This window comes from Schistocerca gregaria, chromosome 3 (genome assembly GCF_023897955.1).
Source record: "Schistocerca gregaria isolate iqSchGreg1 chromosome 3, iqSchGreg1.2, whole genome shotgun sequence".
Taxonomy (NCBI): domain Eukaryota; kingdom Metazoa; phylum Arthropoda; class Insecta; order Orthoptera; family Acrididae; genus Schistocerca; species Schistocerca gregaria.
The window spans coordinates 307,000,902-307,023,463 of record NC_064922.1 but is presented as its reverse complement, the minus strand read 5'-3'; the positions used below and the strand labels follow the sequence as shown (position 1 = coordinate 307,023,463).

General features: G+C 44.8%; 1 protein-coding gene across 1 annotated transcript in view; it reads left to right on the top strand.

Annotated features, from left to right (window-relative positions):
- Positions 1–777: 777 nt before the first annotated feature.
- Positions 778–22,562, top strand: part of LOC126354901 (uncharacterized) — a 365,410-nt gene continuing 343,625 nt past the window's right edge. The window contains exon 1 of the mRNA XM_050004967.1: positions 778–978. Coding sequence (XP_049860924.1) covers positions 942–978 — 37 coding nt within the window. The 5' untranslated portion in view covers positions 778–941. The remainder of the gene's footprint in view (positions 979–22,562) is intronic.

The following is a 22,562-nucleotide window of genomic DNA, read 5'->3' as shown; positions in this document are numbered from 1 at the left end:
TCTGTTAATATTGGGAACAGCGACTGGAACTTAGCAAGCAATGTCAGAAATAGAACTGTGGCTATCTAGGCGTCACAATAGCGATTTCGATCCACGAAAAAACAAATAAATAGGTCTTCTGGGAAATGGGAAAAGAGAAAAATAAACCATAAATCACATCCACAGGCAGAATAAATGGATAAAAAATATTTTAAATGCCAAAATATTAGACAAAAAAAAGCAGGGGGAGCCCCACTTTAATCCAAAACCAGGAGAAGCTACTGGAACACAGAGACAAGAAATGGGTCAAAGTACATTCTCATATTCCTGGAGGTATTCAAAATCGGTAGCTGTAAAGTTTCCCTGTAAGGTTTATGCGAACATAGTAGCCTACAACGAAGTGCAAGAACGAGCATTTGCTCTGGTATTTCATCTACCAGCCACGTAGTGACATACTTCTAGCTCAGTGTCGAATTTAAATTGATCTACAGAAAATTAAGCTTCTATTAATACAGGTTTCCCTTCCTAAGTGAACGTATCACATGCAGCAGGCTCATTCACGATCCTACCGCAATGTTAAATAAGAACTTCCATTATTAAACTGACAGTATTATTGAGAAATCGTTGTTCGTGATACCTGTCGTAAAAATCCGAAGCGTTTCGGTTTAATCACAAAGTGAAAAAATGGGATTGTATTCTGTTGGCAGCCTATGTTATTTCACCAGTATACACAAACCATAGATGCTCGTACCCAAACGTCAACTACAGAATGAATATACTCTGTGACGTTCGGTAGTGTATAACGTCTTTGAAAGATACGAAAACTGCAGGATGTGTCTCTAAGCGTTCATAGTAGTTGTCAAATTTAAAAGTATGAAGGTCAGAAACATCGGTTAACATCGGCGCAAATAGTGTCATATATTTCGGGATAGTACCACAAATTTCTCGTTTACGACACAGTCATGGACTACTACGACTCAAGAATGAAAGCATCGAAAGGTAAGTTGTGGGCACTTTATTTACCTGTTTGCATAGTACGTATATTTAAGAATGGTTCACTGTTCGAGTGTCGAAGGGCTTACCAGAGCTCTTAACGGTATTTTCATTGCATGTGCTCAAGTGGTAGTAAATCTAAACAACAAACAGACGTTTGTCATTAGTCACTTCAGGATACGAGCTGTATTTGCTTAGTATTATTCCATGTACACTTATGAGCACTCGAATAAGAGCCTCTTGCGTAGTGGCGTACAGCACCTTTCGTGGCATGGACGCCACAAGACACTGAACACAGAAGAGAGCTATCTTAATCCGTTAACGTTCAGCTGGAGCCCACAGCTCAAAAAGGTTACTGTGAGCGGTGTCCAAGGTGCGCATATCTCTTTGTCGATGGCACCCCATGTCAAAGCCAGGACTGATGTCAAGCGAGGAAATAAGCACCATGATTTCGGTGGAAAGTGTCTCAAAACTATTCTGACATATGAGAGGTGGTGCATTAACGTGCTCATTTCGCACCCACGGCCTTTCGTGATGAAATTTCTTACTTGTCACTTCTTGTTTACATAGTGAAACACTTCCCTGAGCGATGCTGGGAGCCACGGCAAAAGAGAAGTCGCACGAAAAGCACGAAGATGGTTAGAACATTTCGTCGAGATCATTTGAACCAGAGCTGTAGCTGGGCAGGACAATAATGTTTGAGGAAACCATTTGTGATCCTGTTCAAACTACAGCCCAAGCCTGCTGCTAGAATAATCAGAAAAACCTCATGGAATATAAACCAGGATTGCTAGAATGGTTATTTAAATCTTATTTCTGCTGAAAATGAATCCAGTATCTACAGCTACATCCTTACTCAGCAATTCACACTTAAGTGCCTCGTGGAGGGTGTAACGAACCAGTTTCATACTAACTCTCTACCATTCCACTCTCGAATGGCGCGTGGAAAAAAGGAACACCTAAATCTTTCCGTTCGAGCTCTGATTTCTCTTATGTTCTTATGATGATCATTTCTCCCTACGTAGGTGGGCGTGAACAAAATATTTTCGCATTCGGAAGAGAAAGTTGGTGATTGAAATTTCGTAAATACATCTCGCCGTAAAGAAAACCGCCTTCTTTTCAGTGACTGTTACCCCACCTCGCTTCATATCAGTGACACTCTCACTCCTATTGCGCGATAACACGAAACGGGCACCCCTTCTTTGCACTTTTTCGATGTCTTCCGTCAATTCTACCTGGTAAGGATCCCACACCAACGGCAATATTCCAGCAGAGGACAGACAAGTGTAATGTAGGCTGTCTCTTTAGTGGGTTTGTCGCATCTTCTAAGTGTTCTGCCAACAAAGCGCAGTCTTTGTTTCGCCTTCCCCACAATGTTATCTACACTCCTGGAAATGGAAAAAAGAACACATTGACACCGGTGTGTCAGACCCACCATACTTGCTCCGGACACTGCGAGAGGGCTGTACCAGCAATGATCACACGCACGGCACAGCGGACACACCAGGAACCGTGGTGTTGGCCGTCGAATGGCGCTAGCTGCGCAGCATTTGTGCACAGCCGCCGTCAGTGTCAGCCAGTTTGCCGTGACATACGGAGCTCCATCGCAGTCTTTAACTCTGGTAGCATGCCGCGACAGCGTGGACGTGAACCGTATGTGCAGTTGACGGACTTTGAGCGAGGGCGTATAGTGGGCATGCGGGAGGCCGGGTGGACCTACCGCCGAATTGCTCAACACGTGGGGCGTGAGGTCTCCACAGTACATCGATGTTGTCGCCAGTGGTCGGCGGAAGGTGCACGTGCCCGTCGACCTGCGACGTGGGACCGGACCGCAGCGATGCACGTATGCACGCCAAGACCGTAGGATCCTACGCAGTGCCGTAGGGGAGCGCACCGCCACTTCCCAGCAAATTAGGGACACTGTTGCTCCTGGGGTATCGGCGAGGACCATTCGCAACCGTCTCCATGAAGCTGGGCTACGGTCCCGCACACCGTTAGGCCGTCTTCCGCTCACACCCCAACATCGTGCAGCCCGCCTCCAGTGGTGTCGCGACAGGCGTGAATGGAGGGACGAATGGAGACGTGTTGTCTTCAGCGATGAGAGTCGCTTCTGCCTTGGTGCCAATGATGGTCGTATGCGTGTTTGGCGCCGTGCAGGTGAGCGCTACAATCAGGACTGCATACGACCGAGGCACACAGGGCCAACACCCGGCATCATGGTGTGGGGAGCGATCTCCTACACTGGCCGTACACCTCTGGTGATCGTCGAGGGGACACTGAATAGTGCACGGTACATCCAAACCGTCATCGAACCCATCGTTCTACCATTCCTAGACCGGCAAGGGAACTTGCTGTTCCAACAGGACAATACACGTCCGCATGTATCCCGTGCCACCCAACGTGCTCTAGAAGGTGTATATCGACTACCCTGGCCAGCAAGATCTCCGGATCTGTCCCCCATTGAGCATGTTTGGGACTGGATGAAGCGTCGTCTCACGCGGTCTGCACGTCCAGCACGAACGCTGGTCCAACTGAGGCGCCAGGTGGAAATGGCATGGCAAGCCGTTCCACAAGACTACATCCAGCATCTCTACGATCGTCTCCATGGGAGAATAGCAGCCTGCATTGCTGCGAAAGGTGGATATACACTGTACTAGTGCCGACATTGTGCATGCTCTGTTGCCTGTTTCTATTTGCCTGTTGTTCTGTCAGTGTGATCATGTGATGTATCTGACCCCAGGAATGTGTCAATAAAGTTTCCCCTTCCTGGGACAATGAATTCACGGTGTTCTTATTTCAATTTGCAGGAGTGTATGTGGCCTTTAAATTTAAGTTGCTCGTAATTGTAATTCCTAGGTATTTAGTCGAATTGACAGCCCTTAGATTTGTGCGATTTATCGTATACCCAAAATTTATCGGATTTCTGATTTACTCATGTGGATGACACCGCACTTTTCTTTGTTTAGTGCCAGTTGCCACTTTTCGCACCATACAGAAATTCTCTCTGTATCATTTTGTAGTCGGAATTGATCGTCTGATGATTTTACTAGACGGTAAATTACAGTGTCATCTGCAAACAATCTAAGGGGCTGCTCAGATTATCACCTTGATCATTTATGTAAATCAGGAACAGCAGAGGGCCAGTGACACTACCCTACGGAACGCCAGATATCACTTATGTTCTACTCGATGATTTACTTCTGTCACTACGAACTGTGACCTCTCCGAGAGGAAATCACGAATCCAGTCACACAACTGAGACGATACTCCATGTGCACGCAATTTGATTTATAGTCGCATGTGAGGAACGGTATCAAAAGCCTTCTGGAAATCTAGGAATATGGAATTGATCTGAGATTCATTTTTGACAGAACTCATTACTTCATGGGAACAAAGAGCTAGCTGTGTTGCATAAGAAAGAGATTTTCTGAATGCGTGTTGGTTATGTATCAATAAGTCATTTTTATCAAGGTGATTCATAATGTACGAGTACAGTATATGATCGAAAATCCTACTGCAAATTGAAGTCAGTGATACGGGTCTGTAATTCAATGGGTTACTCCTATTTCCTTTCTTGAATATTGGTGTGACCTGTGCTACTTTCCAGTCTTTAGGAACAGACAATAATTATCATAACAACCAAGCTATATATCTCCGTCTTGATGTGGGAGATTAACGGAGGTACCCTGAAATTAATAATCTGCAGTAGTTGGATAGAACTTGTTCCATGATGTGTTCTCGAAATATGCGTCTTTAACCTAAAATCGTTTCTTGCCTTAACTCTTTCAGACCTAATTTTTGTTTGAAATAGAACATTTTTCTTTATCTTGCAATACTCTTAGATGATTTTTAAATTATTTCAGATGCAAGATTTATAGAAAGATATGTACTCATTTTCAAAACGTGCTTTGTACGCTTGGCTTCATTTTATGGACTAAGATAATTAGTTACAAAATATCCTCTACTGTAATGAATAGTAACATGATCATTCAATAAATATCATGGAAAATAACAATTTTCAATTATACATTAGCCTACAGTGAACGAACCATATACGTGTATCCTGGTGGTCACGAGCTGCTACGCACTGCTGCACTTTCTTTCGCTGACGCCATAGTCCCGCAGTGATCGCTGGGTTGGCGTGGTTACAACAGATTTGGCAATGTTAGTGTTAGGGATGGCAAGATGCCCTTCCTGCCGGCACCCAGTGCCCCCAGGACGGAACCAGTGTACCCCGGCTGTCTGCATCGAGTGTCAAATGTCTGCGACGCGTGTAACTGAGCAGAACGTGGGGACCAGCCCGGTATTCACATAGGGGGATGTGGAAAACCGTCTGGAAACGACGTCCAAGCTGGCCGGCACACCGGCTCTCGTCGTTAATCCCCCAGGCGGATTCGATCCTGGGTCGGCGCGCCTACCCGAGTCCAGGAAGGAGCGCGTTAGCGCTCTCGGCTATCCTGGCCAGTCTACGCACTGCTGCACTGACTTGCTGATATTTTCATAGCGATGCTCAACAGTTTGGAGCACTTTCGAATGATGACAAGGTTGATCGTTCACAAATGTGTGCATCAAGTTTACACTGGAAAAAAATCTTCTGTTGCAGCGAAGACACTGTAGCCAGTGGGTCTGAAAGGGTTATAGTGTTATCTTTTCATTGTTACTGATGAAATCGTACAAAATAAGGTGAAAAAATTGATGTTTTATTTGGGTGCGCTAGCCAGGATAACTGTCGCTGAATACATAGTGACCAGTCAATGAAGTCGTCGTAAAATCACTTGACAAAGTAAGAGAGAATGGCGATTTCCTAAGCAGAAAATTCACGGCACACGTGTACGAAATTGTTAAATCATTTGTCCTCTTTTTTTGCATAAATTAATTACCAAAATATTTCCCTATCAGACTGATAAATAAAGTCAACAGTTCTATTACTCATTCAACACAATGAAACTTCATTTTATTGGGGGCTATACCCTCATGTTTCAACGAATTAAAATACTACGATGGTTCTGTGGCGTCCTTCTGTGGCGCCTCTGAATTTCAAATTACGAGATCCTCACAGTCTGCCCTTGCAGACTTCTCCATCAGCGCAGCTGCACCTGGCCTTTCTCCGAAGAGCCTGTGCGTGATAGGCAAGTGCCGACAGGAGTGATGGCTGTAGACGGCGCCCTCCTCGTGCGTGTGCGTGCGCTGAGTGGTAGTACCAGTGGCTACGCGAGTGTGCCATTTGCTACTTCAGTGCACGAGCGGTGTTTTCTAGGGACGACCCGGGCACTGTGCGAATTGCTACAACCGATGGCTCCCAACGGCTGTACATTGACATATTTCGGCGAGTCGACATTGCAACGCATTTTGCAAATTACTTTCAGGCTCCTCGTTTACCGTATAGGACTACTGCCGTAGCCGCCAGCATGACTCGAATGTACAGCTGCCTATTTTAATTCACGCAGCTTTCATTGTAGGACCCTCTCACCGATACCGCCTGTGGCGATACAGTTTTGTCCTGGAAATTATTAAGTGATTCTTGCCTGTGCCTAACAAACATGTTCTCGCTTTCTGGACTCACAGGGTTTTGATTTCGGCGTCCACATACGTCTGCCCCCGGTCGTAGTACTCGCCTAGATCAAGACTGTGTTTCTCGTGTCCTACGCTGGTCGGAAGTTAAAACACGTGTCAGTAGTTTGAATTTCTGTCTGGAACTTAGTTTTGTACCATGACAGGAGAAACTAAGAATTCTACCAGCATTGGTCCGAATTGTAATAAACAGACTGCTAAACGATTTTCTAAGTAGTTTTCGATAGCGTGTAGTTTGTGGATAAGTATATAATCATGAAGCTGAAATTCTAAGCTGCGCGGGATTAGCCGAGCGGTCTGAGGCGCTGCAGTCATGGACTGTGCGGCTGGTCCCGGCGGAGGTTCGAGTCCTCCCTCGGGCGTGGGTGCGTGTGTTTGTCCTTAGGATAATTTAGGTTAAGTAGTTTGTAAGCTTAGGGACTGATGACCTTAGCAGTTAAGTCCCATAAGATTTCACACACATTTGAACATTTTTTTAAAAATTTTAATCATACGTACTTTTTTAAAATACTTTGCATTCCACTACACTCCCACCTACTTTCCCTTTTAAATTTTGTGGGAATGTGCACTGTGTGGTGAACATTGACAGTACAGCACGTGTACCCACACTGGTGATCCTGATTCTTGAATTTTCTATACAGCGCATCTCTCCATTAGAGTGCCCTTTGTATGCATCCATGCTGCACTGCATCTGTGTCAACACCAAATGTGCAATCATTGTCTTCCTCTCTCCCAACTGCCCAGCCACACTTATTATTTACTGAGATGCAGAAGATGTTGAGGAACAGTTCTACAGAGTAAATCTCTTGGGCCTCGTCTGCAGTGGAAAGCACTCCCTCTAATCCCAGCCACACAAATAGTCCTTCCAACCCGCAATCGCAGGCAAGGGGCTTTAATCAGTTCCTCATGCAGCTTGCCCAATTCCTGAGAGCCGCTGTGCTCCTTGCAGAAGCCCCAGCACTGACCAGTCAAACGATCAGAACTTCCATCCACCTCCCCGCCACCTCCCCGCATTCGACGCCCATGACCGCGCCTATGGTGTGCCTCGCTGTGACGAGGCAGGGCCGGAATTATGAGTAACACAATAAAGTTCGTCCTTACTATAGCTCAACTTGGACCCACAGCCGCAGCTTAAGCTTGTGACATTGTCACCAACTGTCCTCCCCCTCCCATTGATAAACTGAAAAAACAACTAACCACAAGCATAGCGTCATCTGAAATAACGCCTCCTGGGCCTTGTTTTCATCATATGAATGTTCCCATAGCACATCTGCGCCTTAAACGAATCCCATGCCTTGCCAGACAAACTCCTCTTTCACAACTGGAGTTCTCACCTGCCAGTGACCATCCGTACCACAGTCGGGAGACATTGACAAAGCCAACATGATATCAGATCGGGTGTTCGAATCTCTTGACTTTCCACAAATTTTGCTTACTCGCCTCCCCTCACTAGAGCACCCACCACCACTGTGGCAACAAGGCTCCCAGCTGCTCCAAAACACAGATGGAGAGGGAACACCACCTGTGCCTCAGGACACACAGTCCAATTTAGCACCCATCATGGCTTGTTTGAGCAGTGAGATGGCCAACTAAACTGCCGCCCTCATGTCCTTGCACCCGCCCACCTCCACCCCTTCTTCTTGCCCCATCCTTCACAGCCCAGGGCCACTACCCACGTGGCTCATTCGAGCACCTGCACGTACGGTTGTGCAGATGACAACCCTACCCTTTTCCCCACGTGCCTGGCAAGCAAAAGGAGCCATGTGACAGTGACCCTGTGTGCTGATACCAGGAACATTTTGGCAGTAACACAGGCATATGCCATCCACTGTGCTCCTGGTGCACAAATACGGTCGGTGACCAATGTTAGGTGCACCAAGTTGCTATGCAGTTTGACAGCACCTGTTTATATCGGACCACCATTATTCCACCTTGCCCATATCATAACTCATTGACACTGGTTCAGAACTGCCCATCTTCCCATGCAGGCTGTTACCGTTGTTTGGCCACAACCTCCACCCCTCTCCTTTCCTGCTCACCGCCACAAACAGTTCTGTCACCACCACCTACAGTCCCCACAACTGTCTTGTTGACCTTTGCCTCAGTAAGTAATTTCTCTGAACTTTCACAGTCGCCGACATTACGAACGTGATCCTTGGTTCAGATGCTCTTTCTCAGTTCAGTCTCCTGCCCGACGTCACACAGCATCACCAGATCAACAGTGTGTTGTGTTGCTCTGCACCCTCCAACACCCACCCTGGCTTCCCTATCCTACTCTGGTCCTTGTGCCGATCTTCTCTCCACATTTCCGCTCCTTACCCAGCGTCCCACTGCCCCCCGCAAGGGGCACCATAAAACAGTGCACTACATCATGATCACACTGGGCCCACTGGTGCACTGCCACATCCGCCATCTCCCTCTGGTCAAAAGCAAGTTTGCGTGTGTAGAAATTGAAGCCTTCGTTGCTGCTGGAACCCTGTGCCCTTAAAATAGTACATGGTCCTCTGCAGCCCATTTAGTTCCCAAGGAGAATGGCACCTGGCGCTCGTATGGTAATTATCAACATTTGACTAAATGAACAATTCCCAACCGTTATTCCATTCAGCTTTTGTGCTGTTTTTTTTAGTAACAACATTTTGGGCTCTACCATATTCAGTAAGATAGACTGTGCAAAAGGTTTTACGCAGATCCTGGTCGCAACAGAGGACATCAAGAAGATGGCCATTATATCACCCTTTCGTCTCTTCAAAAGCCCCGTTATGTCTTTTGGTCTCCATAATGCTGTTCAAACATAGCAGCTTTTTCTAGACAATGTCCTCCACGGTACATTAGGATGTTTTGCCTATTTGGACGACATCCTTATATACTCTTGGAACTCGGTCAAACACTGCAAACACTTCAGCGAGAATTCACCTGTCTGGAACGAGCAGGGAGCTATCCTCAACGTGGACAAATACCTGTTCTGGCTAGCCAAAAGTGAGTTCCGTGGATACATCATTTCCGCTTCCAGCTCACATCCCTTACCCTAGAAAGTTCGCGCAGTCACCGAGTTTCCACGCCTCACAACACGCAAGGAACTTCGCAGATTTTGAGGAGGGCATTTTTTTTTTACCATTTCCTAAAAGACGCTGCCACTGTTTGGGAACCTCTCACCGCTGTATTGCATGGCAGCTGAACAAAAGGTAACTGACAGGTACCATGGACCCCCAGATGACAGCCAGTTTCAGTGCACTAAACGCGACCTAGCCAAGACAGCCCTCTTTGCGCACCCCCACCCTTCGGCCTCCTCGCTTTTGTCACTGACACTTGTCAGTCCACTATCGGTGCAGTCCTACAGCAGTGTTTTGAAAACACTTGGCAGCCACTAGTTTTCTTTTTGGCCAAGGTGTGAGAACTGCAATGCAGATGGGCTGTGTATGATTGTGAGCTGCTTGAAATGTATGAGGCTGTAAGGTATTTCCACTCCTTAGTGCAGGAGCGCCATTTCACCACTTTTATGGACCACTGGCCACTAACAATGGGTTTTTGTTAGAAAGATAGTGACCAAATTTAGCCTCAGCAGTTTAGCCAGCAGGGGTATGTAGCACAATTTACTACTGATATACACCACATAGCCGGCATCAACACCATCATTGCCAATTGCCTCAGCCTCTCCTGTACCCTCAGCTCTTCGCTAGATTATGAGGCCCTAGCAAAAGCCCAGACCACTGACACCATAATAGCCCACTTACGTCAGGATCTAAATTCAGACCTCATCCGCCAACCCCACCTAGTCACTGGCACTGACCTGACCGTTTGGTGTAATATCCTGTGTGACCAAATGCACTGCACCAGCTCCAAAGACTGCATCTGCCCATACATTCCACTGGCCTTCCACAAACTGTTTTCGACCACTTTTATGGGAAAGCATAACGCTTCCCTCATCGAGGAACGTTTTTTCTGGCCTGGCGTCCAAGAGCACTTCCACATGTGGATTCGTGCCTCCATCACATGCCATCTTGTCAAAGTGGACCATCACATTCATGTGTCGATGGCCTCATTTCCCCCTGTTCAGCACCAATTCTGTGCAAGTCGACCTCGTTGGCCCCTTGCCCTCTTCAGATGGCTGGTGCTTCCGCCTCACAATGATAGATAAGTTCAGATGCTGGCCTGAAGCCAGGCCCATCCTGGAAATTTCCGTCAAAGCAGTTGCCGCCACTTTCATCAACACATGGGTTTCACATTTCGGTCGCCCCCCTCCCTCCACCACCACATAAAGTCTGACTGCAGGCGCCATTTCACTTCCCTCTTGTTCCAAATCCTGATTGAGAACTGTGGTACACTTGTCCATAGTATCACTAGTTATCACCTTTCAGCTAATGGCATTGTCGAACATTTCCACCAAACTGTGAAATCCTCTCTTACCTGCTGCGGAGGAAAATGGTCCATCAATTTGCCATTGGTTTTGTTAGGTTTGTGTATAGCCCAGAAGACAGACTTGGAGGCATCCTCTACCGACTTGGTGCATAGACAGCACCTGGTCATTCCAGGTGAGTTCATTGAGCTTCAGCCTTTCCCCACTATGTTGTGTATCACAGCTCATATACAACCTCTGCAAGACTACATGGGCCAGCTGCAACGTCACGCTGAGAACTTTCGTGCATGGTGACCTCGCGTTGTGCGCTCATCAGAAGCTACGCATCGATGCCTGTCAGCTGCTGCTCTTGTGACCTCACCTCATTTTGCAGCGAAATGACTAAACAGTCACTGTGCACCTCCACAGAAACTTGTAAGTGGCGTCCATCGACAAACTATAGCCACCTTACGTGCTTACCATCAATGATGCTGATGCACACCACCAACAGGTGAAATACCCCTATGAACCACCAACGCCACAGGCCTGCCGACACTGAGGCCTTCCCTGACACCACGAGCACCTGGAACCCAGATGATGCCACATTTCTCCCATGTGTTACCTTTCCTGCCACCATTCCTGAGTGAATGGAACCTGACGCTGTAGGCACAATGTACAATACCAAGGCCAAAGTTTCACTATCACTGACCGATGGAATCGCAGGCAACACTCTTCCAGCAGCCCTCATCACAGTTCAGAACGCAGCTTCCAGCAAATAGAAGCAATGCCTATCCTTGACACTGCACCAACAGCCCAGCAGGGCATTCAACAGGTGGCAGAGACCGTAGCAGCACTCGCTGATGCCCACAACAAATGGTTCAAATGGCTCTGAGCACTATGGGACTTAACATTTTGGTCATCAGTCCCCTAGAACTTAGAACTACTTAAACCTAACTAACCTAAGGACAGCACACAACACCCAGTCATCACGAGGCAGAGAAAATCCCTGACCCCGCCGGGAATCGAACCCGGGAACCCGGGCGCGGGAAGCGAGAATGCTACCGAACTACCACGAGCTGCGGACAATGCCCACACAATCCGGCATGCATACCGGCCACACCATGCATGTCTGCTGACGTCGCCTATACAACCTGCTGTCACATCAGCCTATACCATCGACGCTTGCACAGCTGACTGACAACCTAGAGCTACACTCATATGTCACATGTCATTACCCCAGCGTCCAATTCTCACAAGGGGGAACTGTATGGCGCCTCTAAATTTCAGTTTTCGAGATCCCCACAGTCTGCCCTAGAAAATGACTCCATCCACACTGCCGCACCTGGACTTTCTCCAAAGAGCTCATGCGAGATAGGCAACCGCCAACAGGAATGCCATTTTCCCCACCACAATGAGAAGAAATGGACACACTTGCCGGGTTTTCCGTAGCTGGAGACGGCGCCATTTGCATGTGTGCGTGTGGTGAGTGGCAGTAGCAGTGGCTAGTGAGTGTGTCGTTTGCTGTTTCAGTGAATGCGCAATGGTTTCTGATGAGGAACTGCCCACTGCACAAATCCGCACAAAAACCGGATGGCTTCCCGACGGCAGTTCATACGCATATTTCGGTCAATCGACCATGCATCGCATTTTGCAAATAACTTGCACGCGCCTCTCTTATCAGACAGGACCAATGGCGTACCTGCTGGCATGGCTCGAATGTACATCTGCCTACTTTACCTCATGCAGCTTGTCGTTGTAGGACCCTCTCAGCGGTACCGCATGTGACGATACATATTTGTCCTGGAGATTCTTAAGTGATTCTCGCTTGTGCCTAGCGACCGCGTGTATGCCGCTTCCTGGCTTTCTGGACTCACGGGGTTTTGATTTCGCCCTCCACATACGTCTACATCTGGTGGTATTACTCGCTTAGATCAAGACTGTGTTTCTCGCGTCCTATGCACACATGTAAGGAATTCAGTTCAGAGGGGCCATAAAGACAGGTGCACACTTTAAAATTGTCTTTGGTCGGGAGTAATTTTATATAACGAATGATACTCGTTATAATAATGCACATTCTCTGAATTAAGAAGTTGACATGAGATTTTTATTGTCCCCCTCTATTTGAATGAGATTTGGTGAGATTCTGACGGACCCGCCCCCTATTATAAGTTCAGATAATTAATGGACTTCCCCTAACATTAACGTCACGATAGCTGTGGTACTGACTTATGCGCTAGGAGTGCTGCAGTCGCGTCATTTGGTGATGTGGCATGTAAGGTTAACTAAGTATGAGAGGCAAGCCCGTGGGTCGCCATAGATTGCCCATGCCTGTCTTATGCAGTGGATATCCAGTTCTTAATGGAGATTGGCAACAAATCCATAAACTTTTTAGATCCCACCATTGACATCAGTACACACACACACACACACTCACACACGCGCGCGCGCATTGTTTCAAAATTTACAGAAAAACTACAACTACAGACACAATCACATCTTTCTGTTCACAACACCCCATAGCTCATAGACATGCAGCTTTCCACTCAATGGTACACCGTCTCATATCTATCCCCATGTCCAGAGATGATTTTAAGGCAAAGTTAGATACAATAAAATTTATTGCCACAGCCAATGGCTACAATCGAGTTCACATCTTGCACAGGAAACAAAAACGAAAAATTATACCTCTCCTCTATTCCCCACCTGCTTCTCCACCCACATTCTGGAAGAAATGGTGTTCACTACCATTACTGGGTGAGATATCATAAACTGTAGCCAAAGCACTGAAGTCCTGGAAGTATAGGCTTTCCTACTATGTCAGAAAAACGACAGCCCAGTGGGGTATACAAAATCACTTGTTCTGATTGTGACAATTTTTAAATTGTCAGGCAGAGACGTAACTACTAGGCTGACTGAACACGAACCTCGGTGGCACTTACCCTGCAAACTTCTACTCTCACTACTCCACGTAATTAGTTCAGTAACACTTAAAAATGATGAGAAAGTCTCTAGAAATCAGAAACGGTTTTTATTCCACTATGAGTATATATACTTTAAGTTCAAATAAAACGTCTCTACTATGTCAAATGTTCATTGACAGTTCCACTCAAGCTAACGATTACTTTTCTGGTTGGGCCTAGTCACAGCAAAGTATTGTATGAGCTCTCTTTCATACGAAACTAACGTGAATCAACAATAATTAATTTAGCACCTACTTTCCGCACTCCAGTGCGTGACTGTGCACACCATGTTCACTTGCATACATTCTGCAGACACCCCCAACCAACTGCCGCCCACCGAGTCGGCAAACATCAAACTACAGCTCCACTCAGATGACAGGGCATCCTCATGCTATCTTTGACCCCTGGTCCAACAGAGATTAGTAACGGAAAGATTCGATACGTAGGAACTGTGGCAATAAGTGTATTCTAACAACCCTCCACTAAACTTTCTCCAAAACGTGAGAAAGGGGATTTTGGAAAATAACAGAAAATATCCCCCAGGTAACCAATGAAAAACCAGAAAGAGCCTCAACATCTATTCTAATAATAAAACTATAAAACTGTCATGTCTGTCTGTTTGTCTATTTGAACACGCTCCTCCAAAACTATTAGACTAATTTTCTTGGAGGTTTTTGCACGTAGCTTGAGCATAGTCTGGGGCACCGTATAGGCTTTATTTGATTAAAACCATATCACATAAGATAGATTTCCACACATATTATAAAAATATATGCTTATGTGTATATGTGTATGCTCCACATCTCCTCTTAAGCCAGTGGACTGATTTCAGTGAAACTTGATACACAAATCACTTACTCGTAGTCCAGGACGCGCCAATACTCATAGTCTATTCATCCAGTATTTGTGAATGAGAACACATAACTTCAAATCTTTACTAAACTTTTTCAAGCTGGTAATCCAAACAAAACGATGAAACGAGAAAAAGTTTATCGCTTACTACATTTTCGCCGTCCATGCAGTGAGACTGTTGCATCAGGATAACGTTTTAATTTACTTCTTATTTATTTCTAACTGTATCCGCAAAACATTTTGCGGACCCTTTTCACAATTAGCACTGAATGTATCTGCAGAATTATGATACTGTACGACACAGTTCAGGATATATGACTTCATAAATACTGAGATACGTGAAAAACTGGCGCATTATACACGACATTTAAGTTTGTTGCTTCTTATTTATTATTAACTATAATCCCAACACTTTCAGAAGATAGTATCCACATACACCGCTGAATGTACCTAGAAAATTACATCACTGCCCAAGAAATAGTTCAGGAGGTATGACTTCATGAACATTGAGCTGCATGAAAACGAAACTACAACGTGAAATCCGCTAGAGATACATGTAGTGTATGTGTGTCCATATCTATTTCGATGAACTTTCGTATGGGTATAGTTTCAACTATGAGGAAGAACGTGGGCTACTTTAGAATGCATGTAGTACAAGAAACTTATTGATCTGAAAAACATTACACGAATTAGGAAACAATATATTTTAGTCTTTCTCTTTTGAACTTTATCACATTTGTAAAAATGCTTTTATTGGTTGATACGTGCTCCGTGATACCACTCAAATTAATGAATGCAATGCTTATACATTCTCAAATTCCTTTCATCCATACCTCCACACTATTTGTGCATAAGGCACACATTCCATATCCGCCAGGTTAGCTGCGAGCGCTAATGCGCTGCTTCCTGGACTCGGGTAAGCGCGCTGGCCCTGGATCGAATCCGCCTGGCGTATTAACGACGAAGACCGATGTGCCGGCCAGCCTGGATGTGGTTTTTAAGCGGTTTTCCACATCCCACATGGTGAATACCGGGCTGGTTCCCACGTCCCGCCTCAATTCCACGACTTGCAGACATCTGAGTACGTTCACACTATTCCATAGATTACACAGACAGCTGGGGTACACTAATTCTGTCCCAGGGGGCCAGGGCATCTGGCCACCCCTTAACATTAACTTGGCAAATCCGACCGTAACCTTGCTGACCCTGCAAAACCATGGGATAAAGACACTAGCAAAAGAAGGTACACATTGAATAATGGTTAGCCATTTCAGTAGCGTGATACATAGATGTTGCACGTTCTTGCCCATATTTGTTTGAATGTACTGCTCAGCAGTGATGCTGTGCATGCCTACGCATAGTGCATTGGGACTGTCTGGAAAGGGAGAAAGTGGGGAGTCCATTATGAGCTTTCGTTACCCAAACAGGTACACATGTGAGGGCAGCTGATGTCATTGCACATACAGTAGCTTATGTATTCACAATCACTCATCATAACAATACTATTGATATGTGAATGTAGCTGTAGATAACTGCTAGTTACAAGTAAAAATACACAGCAACAGTGGCATCCTCTTAACTCACAGTTCAGGAAATATTGATACCAAAATTTAAAGCAAATTCACACTTTTATTGATGAATTTGTATACATAAAGATATTATAAAGTTTTTTTTAAGTTTTCATATAGCACCTGAATTACCAATAAAAGAAGGAAATCAAAACCTTTCAATTTCATATACAAATTTAACTAGTATTTGCAAGAATTAATTGTATCAATATTATTCTCAAATATGGTTGTAATCCAGTCGCACATACTTCCAAAGTTAAAATTTTAGGAATGTGTTCCCAGTTCACTACATTAATTCCTTTTTACTTAAGTTAATCAATCATTTACATATATAAAAAAACCACACAGAAAATATCATAACGTTAAATACTTCTCAAGAATGCAGCATAACTAAAATTATCAAAAAACGTATCAAAATTCTCAAAATATCTCACATTGGTTTTTCAGAAAGTTATGTATTAGTGTAAATAGCTAGACATTAGTTTGTTTATTCAAGAAAAGCATTTACTTAATATAACAATTTGTAAATATGATGAAAGAGTGTCAGAAACACCAAAAATGCAAATATCATTCTCCTGTAAGAAAATCATATTACTTTGTACACTTTTGGTAGCAAGCCCTATATCTGGAGGGTGTAAACGATATTTGTTTACGATGTATCACAAGTGTGTAGGGCAAGTAGAGATGAACAATTTGATGTAGCACATTTGCGGTCTAAAAAACCGGGAAACAGTTTCAAATTAGCCTATAACAGCCATCGAAGCTATAGTGTAAGCACACTGGGCGAGATTTTCACTACCCTCTTTCAGTCTTGCGCCACTGGCGTAGTCAGCTATTTCATTAACATTATTAATATAAACTGTCCTCTATCGATATTAAAGAAAAATACCATGTAAACATTGTGCAAAAACTAATTAGACTCACAATTCGATCTAAACCTAATCAGTTGTTTCCTAATAAGACAGCCAGACATACATAAAATTTATTTGTTAATTTTATGCTGTTAAAATTCCCAATATTTTGTGGTAAAACTTGCACAAACTTCAATTTTACATTTTTAAATGGGTTTAAAGGGGTTTTTGATATTCCATGATGATTTTAGCCAAAATATCGTGTAAAGGCAAATGCCCTGCAGCTTGGTGTCCTTTGGAGGGAAATTTCGGGCTGATTCCCAGCTTGATAGACCACAAATGTCCTATATCAATTTGTTAGTCTCGGCTTCCTCTGCAACACTGTTGTACGTTGTAAACAGTTATCGTTTACACTTTGTATCGCTATTTGCTACTGTATAAAGCTGAAATTCTCAGTTTCTTAAGTTTTCGTTATTCACCGACCAACTTTAATAATTTTAATAACTACTACATTCCGTCATTTAATTTCCTCTTTATGTAAACTAATTGCCTGGTGCTAGCTGCTCATGACCTAACAGATTTCGTTCCTGAAACTAGCATGACTTTCCAGCATTCTCATAGGATAGTTGGTTTGCGCCAGTCTCGTCTTCCATTCTTCGTAGTTTTCTTCGCTCTGAGTGCAATGCATTTCTTTACTGCTTGTTTCCTACTCTTCGCTGCGTCTGAGAGGACATCTCAGGCATCGACGATTCCTTGCCTACTGTTTCTCTGCCATAGTGCAGACCGTTATCGTGGTCCCTTCGTCCTTCGCGGCAGTCTCTTTGCTGCTCTCCACCTCCATTAAAGATCTTGTTTTGCGTGTCTGGCTGTCTCTTTATGTGTCTTAGTTGCGTTACTATTCTTTCTTATTCTGCCGTTGCTATGGCGTGATGCGTGCTTCCCGTTTGATTTGTGCACATATAACACGTTCTTGTCCCACTGTTAGCATTATCGTGCCTGTCTGACGGCTGTGTACTTTGTGCGGTAGTTGTGCAGTAGCGAGCGCACGTGTTTCGTTTCTCACCCTGCAAGTCTATAAACTGGTTTCTTTGGAGTTTTCTTTCCAGTAACACACTCTCCTTTGGATGAAACTTTTTAAATGTGCAGCTGCGTATGAATCCCACTTGAGAGTAATTTCTACCAACCAGTGCAATTTGACCTTTAACAGAAACAGTTTCCAAATTGAACTTCCAGTTTCACCTCCGTTTTTGATCCATTGGTTTTTCTCGTTCGCTTTTCGTTTGACGCTTTCATTTCTTTCGGGCTACTTTCTAGTCTGATGTTTGACAATATTAATTTATTTTGTATAATTTGCTTGAGTATTGACTCTTCCTTCAATTTTTATATATTACATTTTGTTTGACAATTTAATTTCTTCTATTGACAATTTAATTCTGCTATAATATTTGTTAATTTGACATTTACTAACTTCTTACTCCTTATTTGGCGATTCTGCATGTCTTCCCCCCTTTCTTTGCCGTCTGGTCTTTCCCCTGTATCTTCCTGCCTTACCATTTGCGGGGGGGGGGGGGGGGGGGGAGGGAGGGAGGGGGGTGGCGCTCGAGTTTCCCGCGCTTTTGTCCGAGGTCTGCTTGCAGAAATTCTGCATTACCTAAACTGCTCATTTGATACTCCTCCGAGACTGGCCCGTTCTCCTATTTACTCTCATTTATCAATATTAATAGCTCAATTTCATTGTTTTAATCTCACAAACACCGTCCCTAAATATTTCGCAGTAACGTGACTATGGGCTATACTACACGAAGTTTCGAAACACGCAGTTATGGACATATTATTGCCTACTGCAGAAACTCTAAATACTCTCCTACCACAGCGATTCTACTTACTGACCTAAACCTCTCGCAATACTTGCATTTGTTGTATTCTGCTACTAGTGGCTCCTACCTCCTGTGGCGTTACATCTGCTTGTTCAGTGTATGTTAGTCATGTGGTCCAACATCTGATTCTTTCTTCTTTCTTCATTCTTCGTTCTTTCGGTACTGCATCCACACACTATTTTTAATTCCATTTGTCGTACATTGTATTACACCAGTATGCTCTATTTAATCATTTTTAATCTTTTTTATTTCTAGTGGTTGCATTCGAAGATTAAAACACCTTGTGCTGTCCAAGGGAATTAACTATAACTGTTCCTTCATGATCATTGCTTTCGAAGATTTCGAATTTCAGTTCTGTCGCAGGATTGAAGTTGGCACTTGCATACTGGCTGCCTTCTTTCTCTGCCATATTGACTTGGTATCAGACTTGATTTTGATAGCCTTGGCGGGTAGCTTCACTCTCATCGTATACTCACCGCGGTGGTGAAGTTACTAACAGTCTGCCTAACGACATGTGTCTTATCAGACTTCTACTCTCACTGCTCTACATAATTAGTTGAGTAAAACATTAAAAATTATGAGAAAAGTGTTTTTAAATGAAAAATTAGGCACTGAATTTGTATACTTTAAGTTCATAAAAAAACCTCTAAACGCTGTCTAAAGTTTGTTCACAGTACGGTAAAAGTCACACGATTGCTCAATTCCACTCGAGTTAGCCGTAACTTTTCTGATTCTTTTCTGTCACCGTAGAGTATTGTATTTTTTCTCAGTTCGTGCAAAACTAACGGGGACCATTATTATCACTGTTCAGACCTACTGTCTTCGCACTCCAGTGTGTGACTGCGCATTTCGCGCTCGCTTGCGACTCACTTTTAGACCAACTGCCGCGTGTGTAGTCAACAGGCGCCAAAACGTTCCTATACTGGGACAGAGGGGTGGGGGGCGTCATCTACGTACCTGTACATATGCATCTACAACTACATCTATAATCTTCAAACCACCGTGACGTCCGTGGCAAAGTGTACGTCCCATTCTACCATTTCTTAGGGTTTCCTCTTTCCATTAACGTATGGAGCACCGGAAGAATTGTTGTTGGAATGCCGCTGTGCGTGCTGTAATTATTCTACACTCATGCTCATAAATTAAGGATACTGCTGATACAAGATGAAACAAAGCTCTTGTGGGCGGTTTGTGGGTTTAAATCACCTCGGGGTATGACCATGTGTTGCATTTGACCTGCGATCGTCGCACGGTGGCGCTGGCAGCAGTCCACGTACGCAGAGGTGTGTTGGTGCATGTCAGAGTACGGTGTAGTGAGTAAGTGTGCGGACGTTTTCAGACGTGCTAATGGTGACTGTGTGTTGAAAATGGCTCAAAGAACACATATCGATGACGTTATGAGGGGTAGAATACCAGGACGACTGGAGGCTTGTCAAACACAGCAGGTCGTAGCACAGGCCCTCTGTGTGCCACACAGTGTGTTCTCAAGATAATGGCAACGATTCCAGCAGACAAGAAACGTGTCCAGGCGCTACAGTACGGGACGTCCACAGCGTACAACACCACAAGAAGACCGATATCTCACCATGAGTGCCCGCAGACGGCCACGGAGTACTGCAGGTAGCCTGGCTCAGGTCCTTACCGCAGCCACTGGAAGAGCTGTCTCCAGACACACAGTCTACAGACGACTCAACAGACATGGTTCATTCGCCCGGAGACCTGCAAGGTGCATTCCACTGACCCCTGGTCACAGGACAGCCCGTAAAGCCTTGTGTCAAGAGCACACAGTACATGGTCATTGGATCAGTGGTCCCAGGTTATGTTCACGGACGAGTCCATCTCGCCAGGCTTTCATCTGACGTGAACCGGTAACCAGATACCAACCCCTTAATGTCCATGAAAGGGACCTGTATGGAGGTCGTGGTTTGATGGTGTGGGGTCGGGTTATGATTGGTGCACATACACCCCTGCATGTTTTTGACAGAGGAACTGTAGCAGGTCAGGTGTATCGGGACGTCATTTTGCAGGGGCTCAGTAGGTCCCACCTTCCTCCTAATGGATGATAACGAACGGCCCCACCTAGCTGCCATCGTGGGATGCATGTCTGGGATGCTCTCGGTCGACGTATCGCTGCACGTCTTCAAACCCCTAGTACACTTCAGGAGCTCCGACAGGCACTGGTGCAAGAATGGGAGGCTGTAACCCAGCAGCTGCTCGACCACCCGATCCAGAGTATGCCAACCCGTTGTGCGGTCCGTGTACGTGTGCATCGTGATCATATCTCATATTGATGTCCGGGTACATCCGCAGAAATCAGTGCGTTTTGTAGCACATGTGTTTCCGGAAGGTTTTCTCAACTTATCACCAATACCGTGGATTTACAGATCTGTGTCGAGTGTGTTCCCTATGTGCCTATACTATTAGCACCAGTTTTGTGTAGTGCCACGTTGTGTGGCACCACATTTTGCAATCATCCTTAATTTATGAGCATGAGCGTATGTCAAAGCACGATTCGTATGTGAGCGATAAGCAGGTAGCTGTAGTATACTTCTAGAGTCATCATCTAAAACTGTATGTCTTCAGCAGTCATTCAGTTCAGTTCCTTCAGTATCTCTGTGACAAACTCCGACGGATTAAACAAACCTATGACCATTCGTGCTGCCCTTCTCTGTATACGTTCAAAATCCCCTGTTAGTCTCATTTGGTGTGGGTTCCACAACCTTGAGCAGTATTCTAGAATCAGTCGCACGACTGATTTGTATTCAATCTCCTTTATAGACTGACTGTAATTTCCCAGTATTTTACCAAAAAATCAAAGTCTGTCACCCGCTTTACCCACGAGTGATCCTATGTGATCATTCCCTTTCATATCCATACAAATTGTTATACCCAGGTATTTGGATGAGTCGGCCGATTCCAAAAGTGACTCATTGATATTATAGTCATAGGATACTATGTTTTTCAGTTTTGTGAAGTGCACAGTCTTACATTTCTGAACATTTAAAGCAAACTGCCAATATTTGAACCGCTTTGAAATCTTATCAGGACCTGGCTGAAGCCGCGCGGGATTACCCGAGCGGTCTAGGGCGCTGCAGTCATGGACTGTGTCGCTGATCCCGGCGGAGGTTCGAGCTCTCCCTCGCGTATGGGCGTGTGTGTTTTTCCTTAGGATAATTTCGGTAAAGCAGTGTGTAAGCTTAGGGACTGATGACGTTAGCAGTTAAGTCCCATAAGATTTCACACACATTTTTCGAAGCTGACTGAATATTTATGCAACGTCTTTCAGGCACTACTTCATCATAGGTAACTACATCATCTGCAAAAAGTCGGAGGTTACTATCAGTGTTGTCAGCAAGGTAATTGATATACAACATGAACAACAAGAGCCCCTACACATTTCCATGGGGCACACCTGTATGACTGCACTTTTGATAATAAGCGAAGATCTGGTGCAGAGTCCAATGCTTTTTGGAAATAGGGAAACACTGCCTCTACCTGACAGTCTTGAACGAAAGCCCAGTATGCTACATGAGAAATATGCGTGTTGGGTGTCACATGATCGATGTTTCCGCAATGCA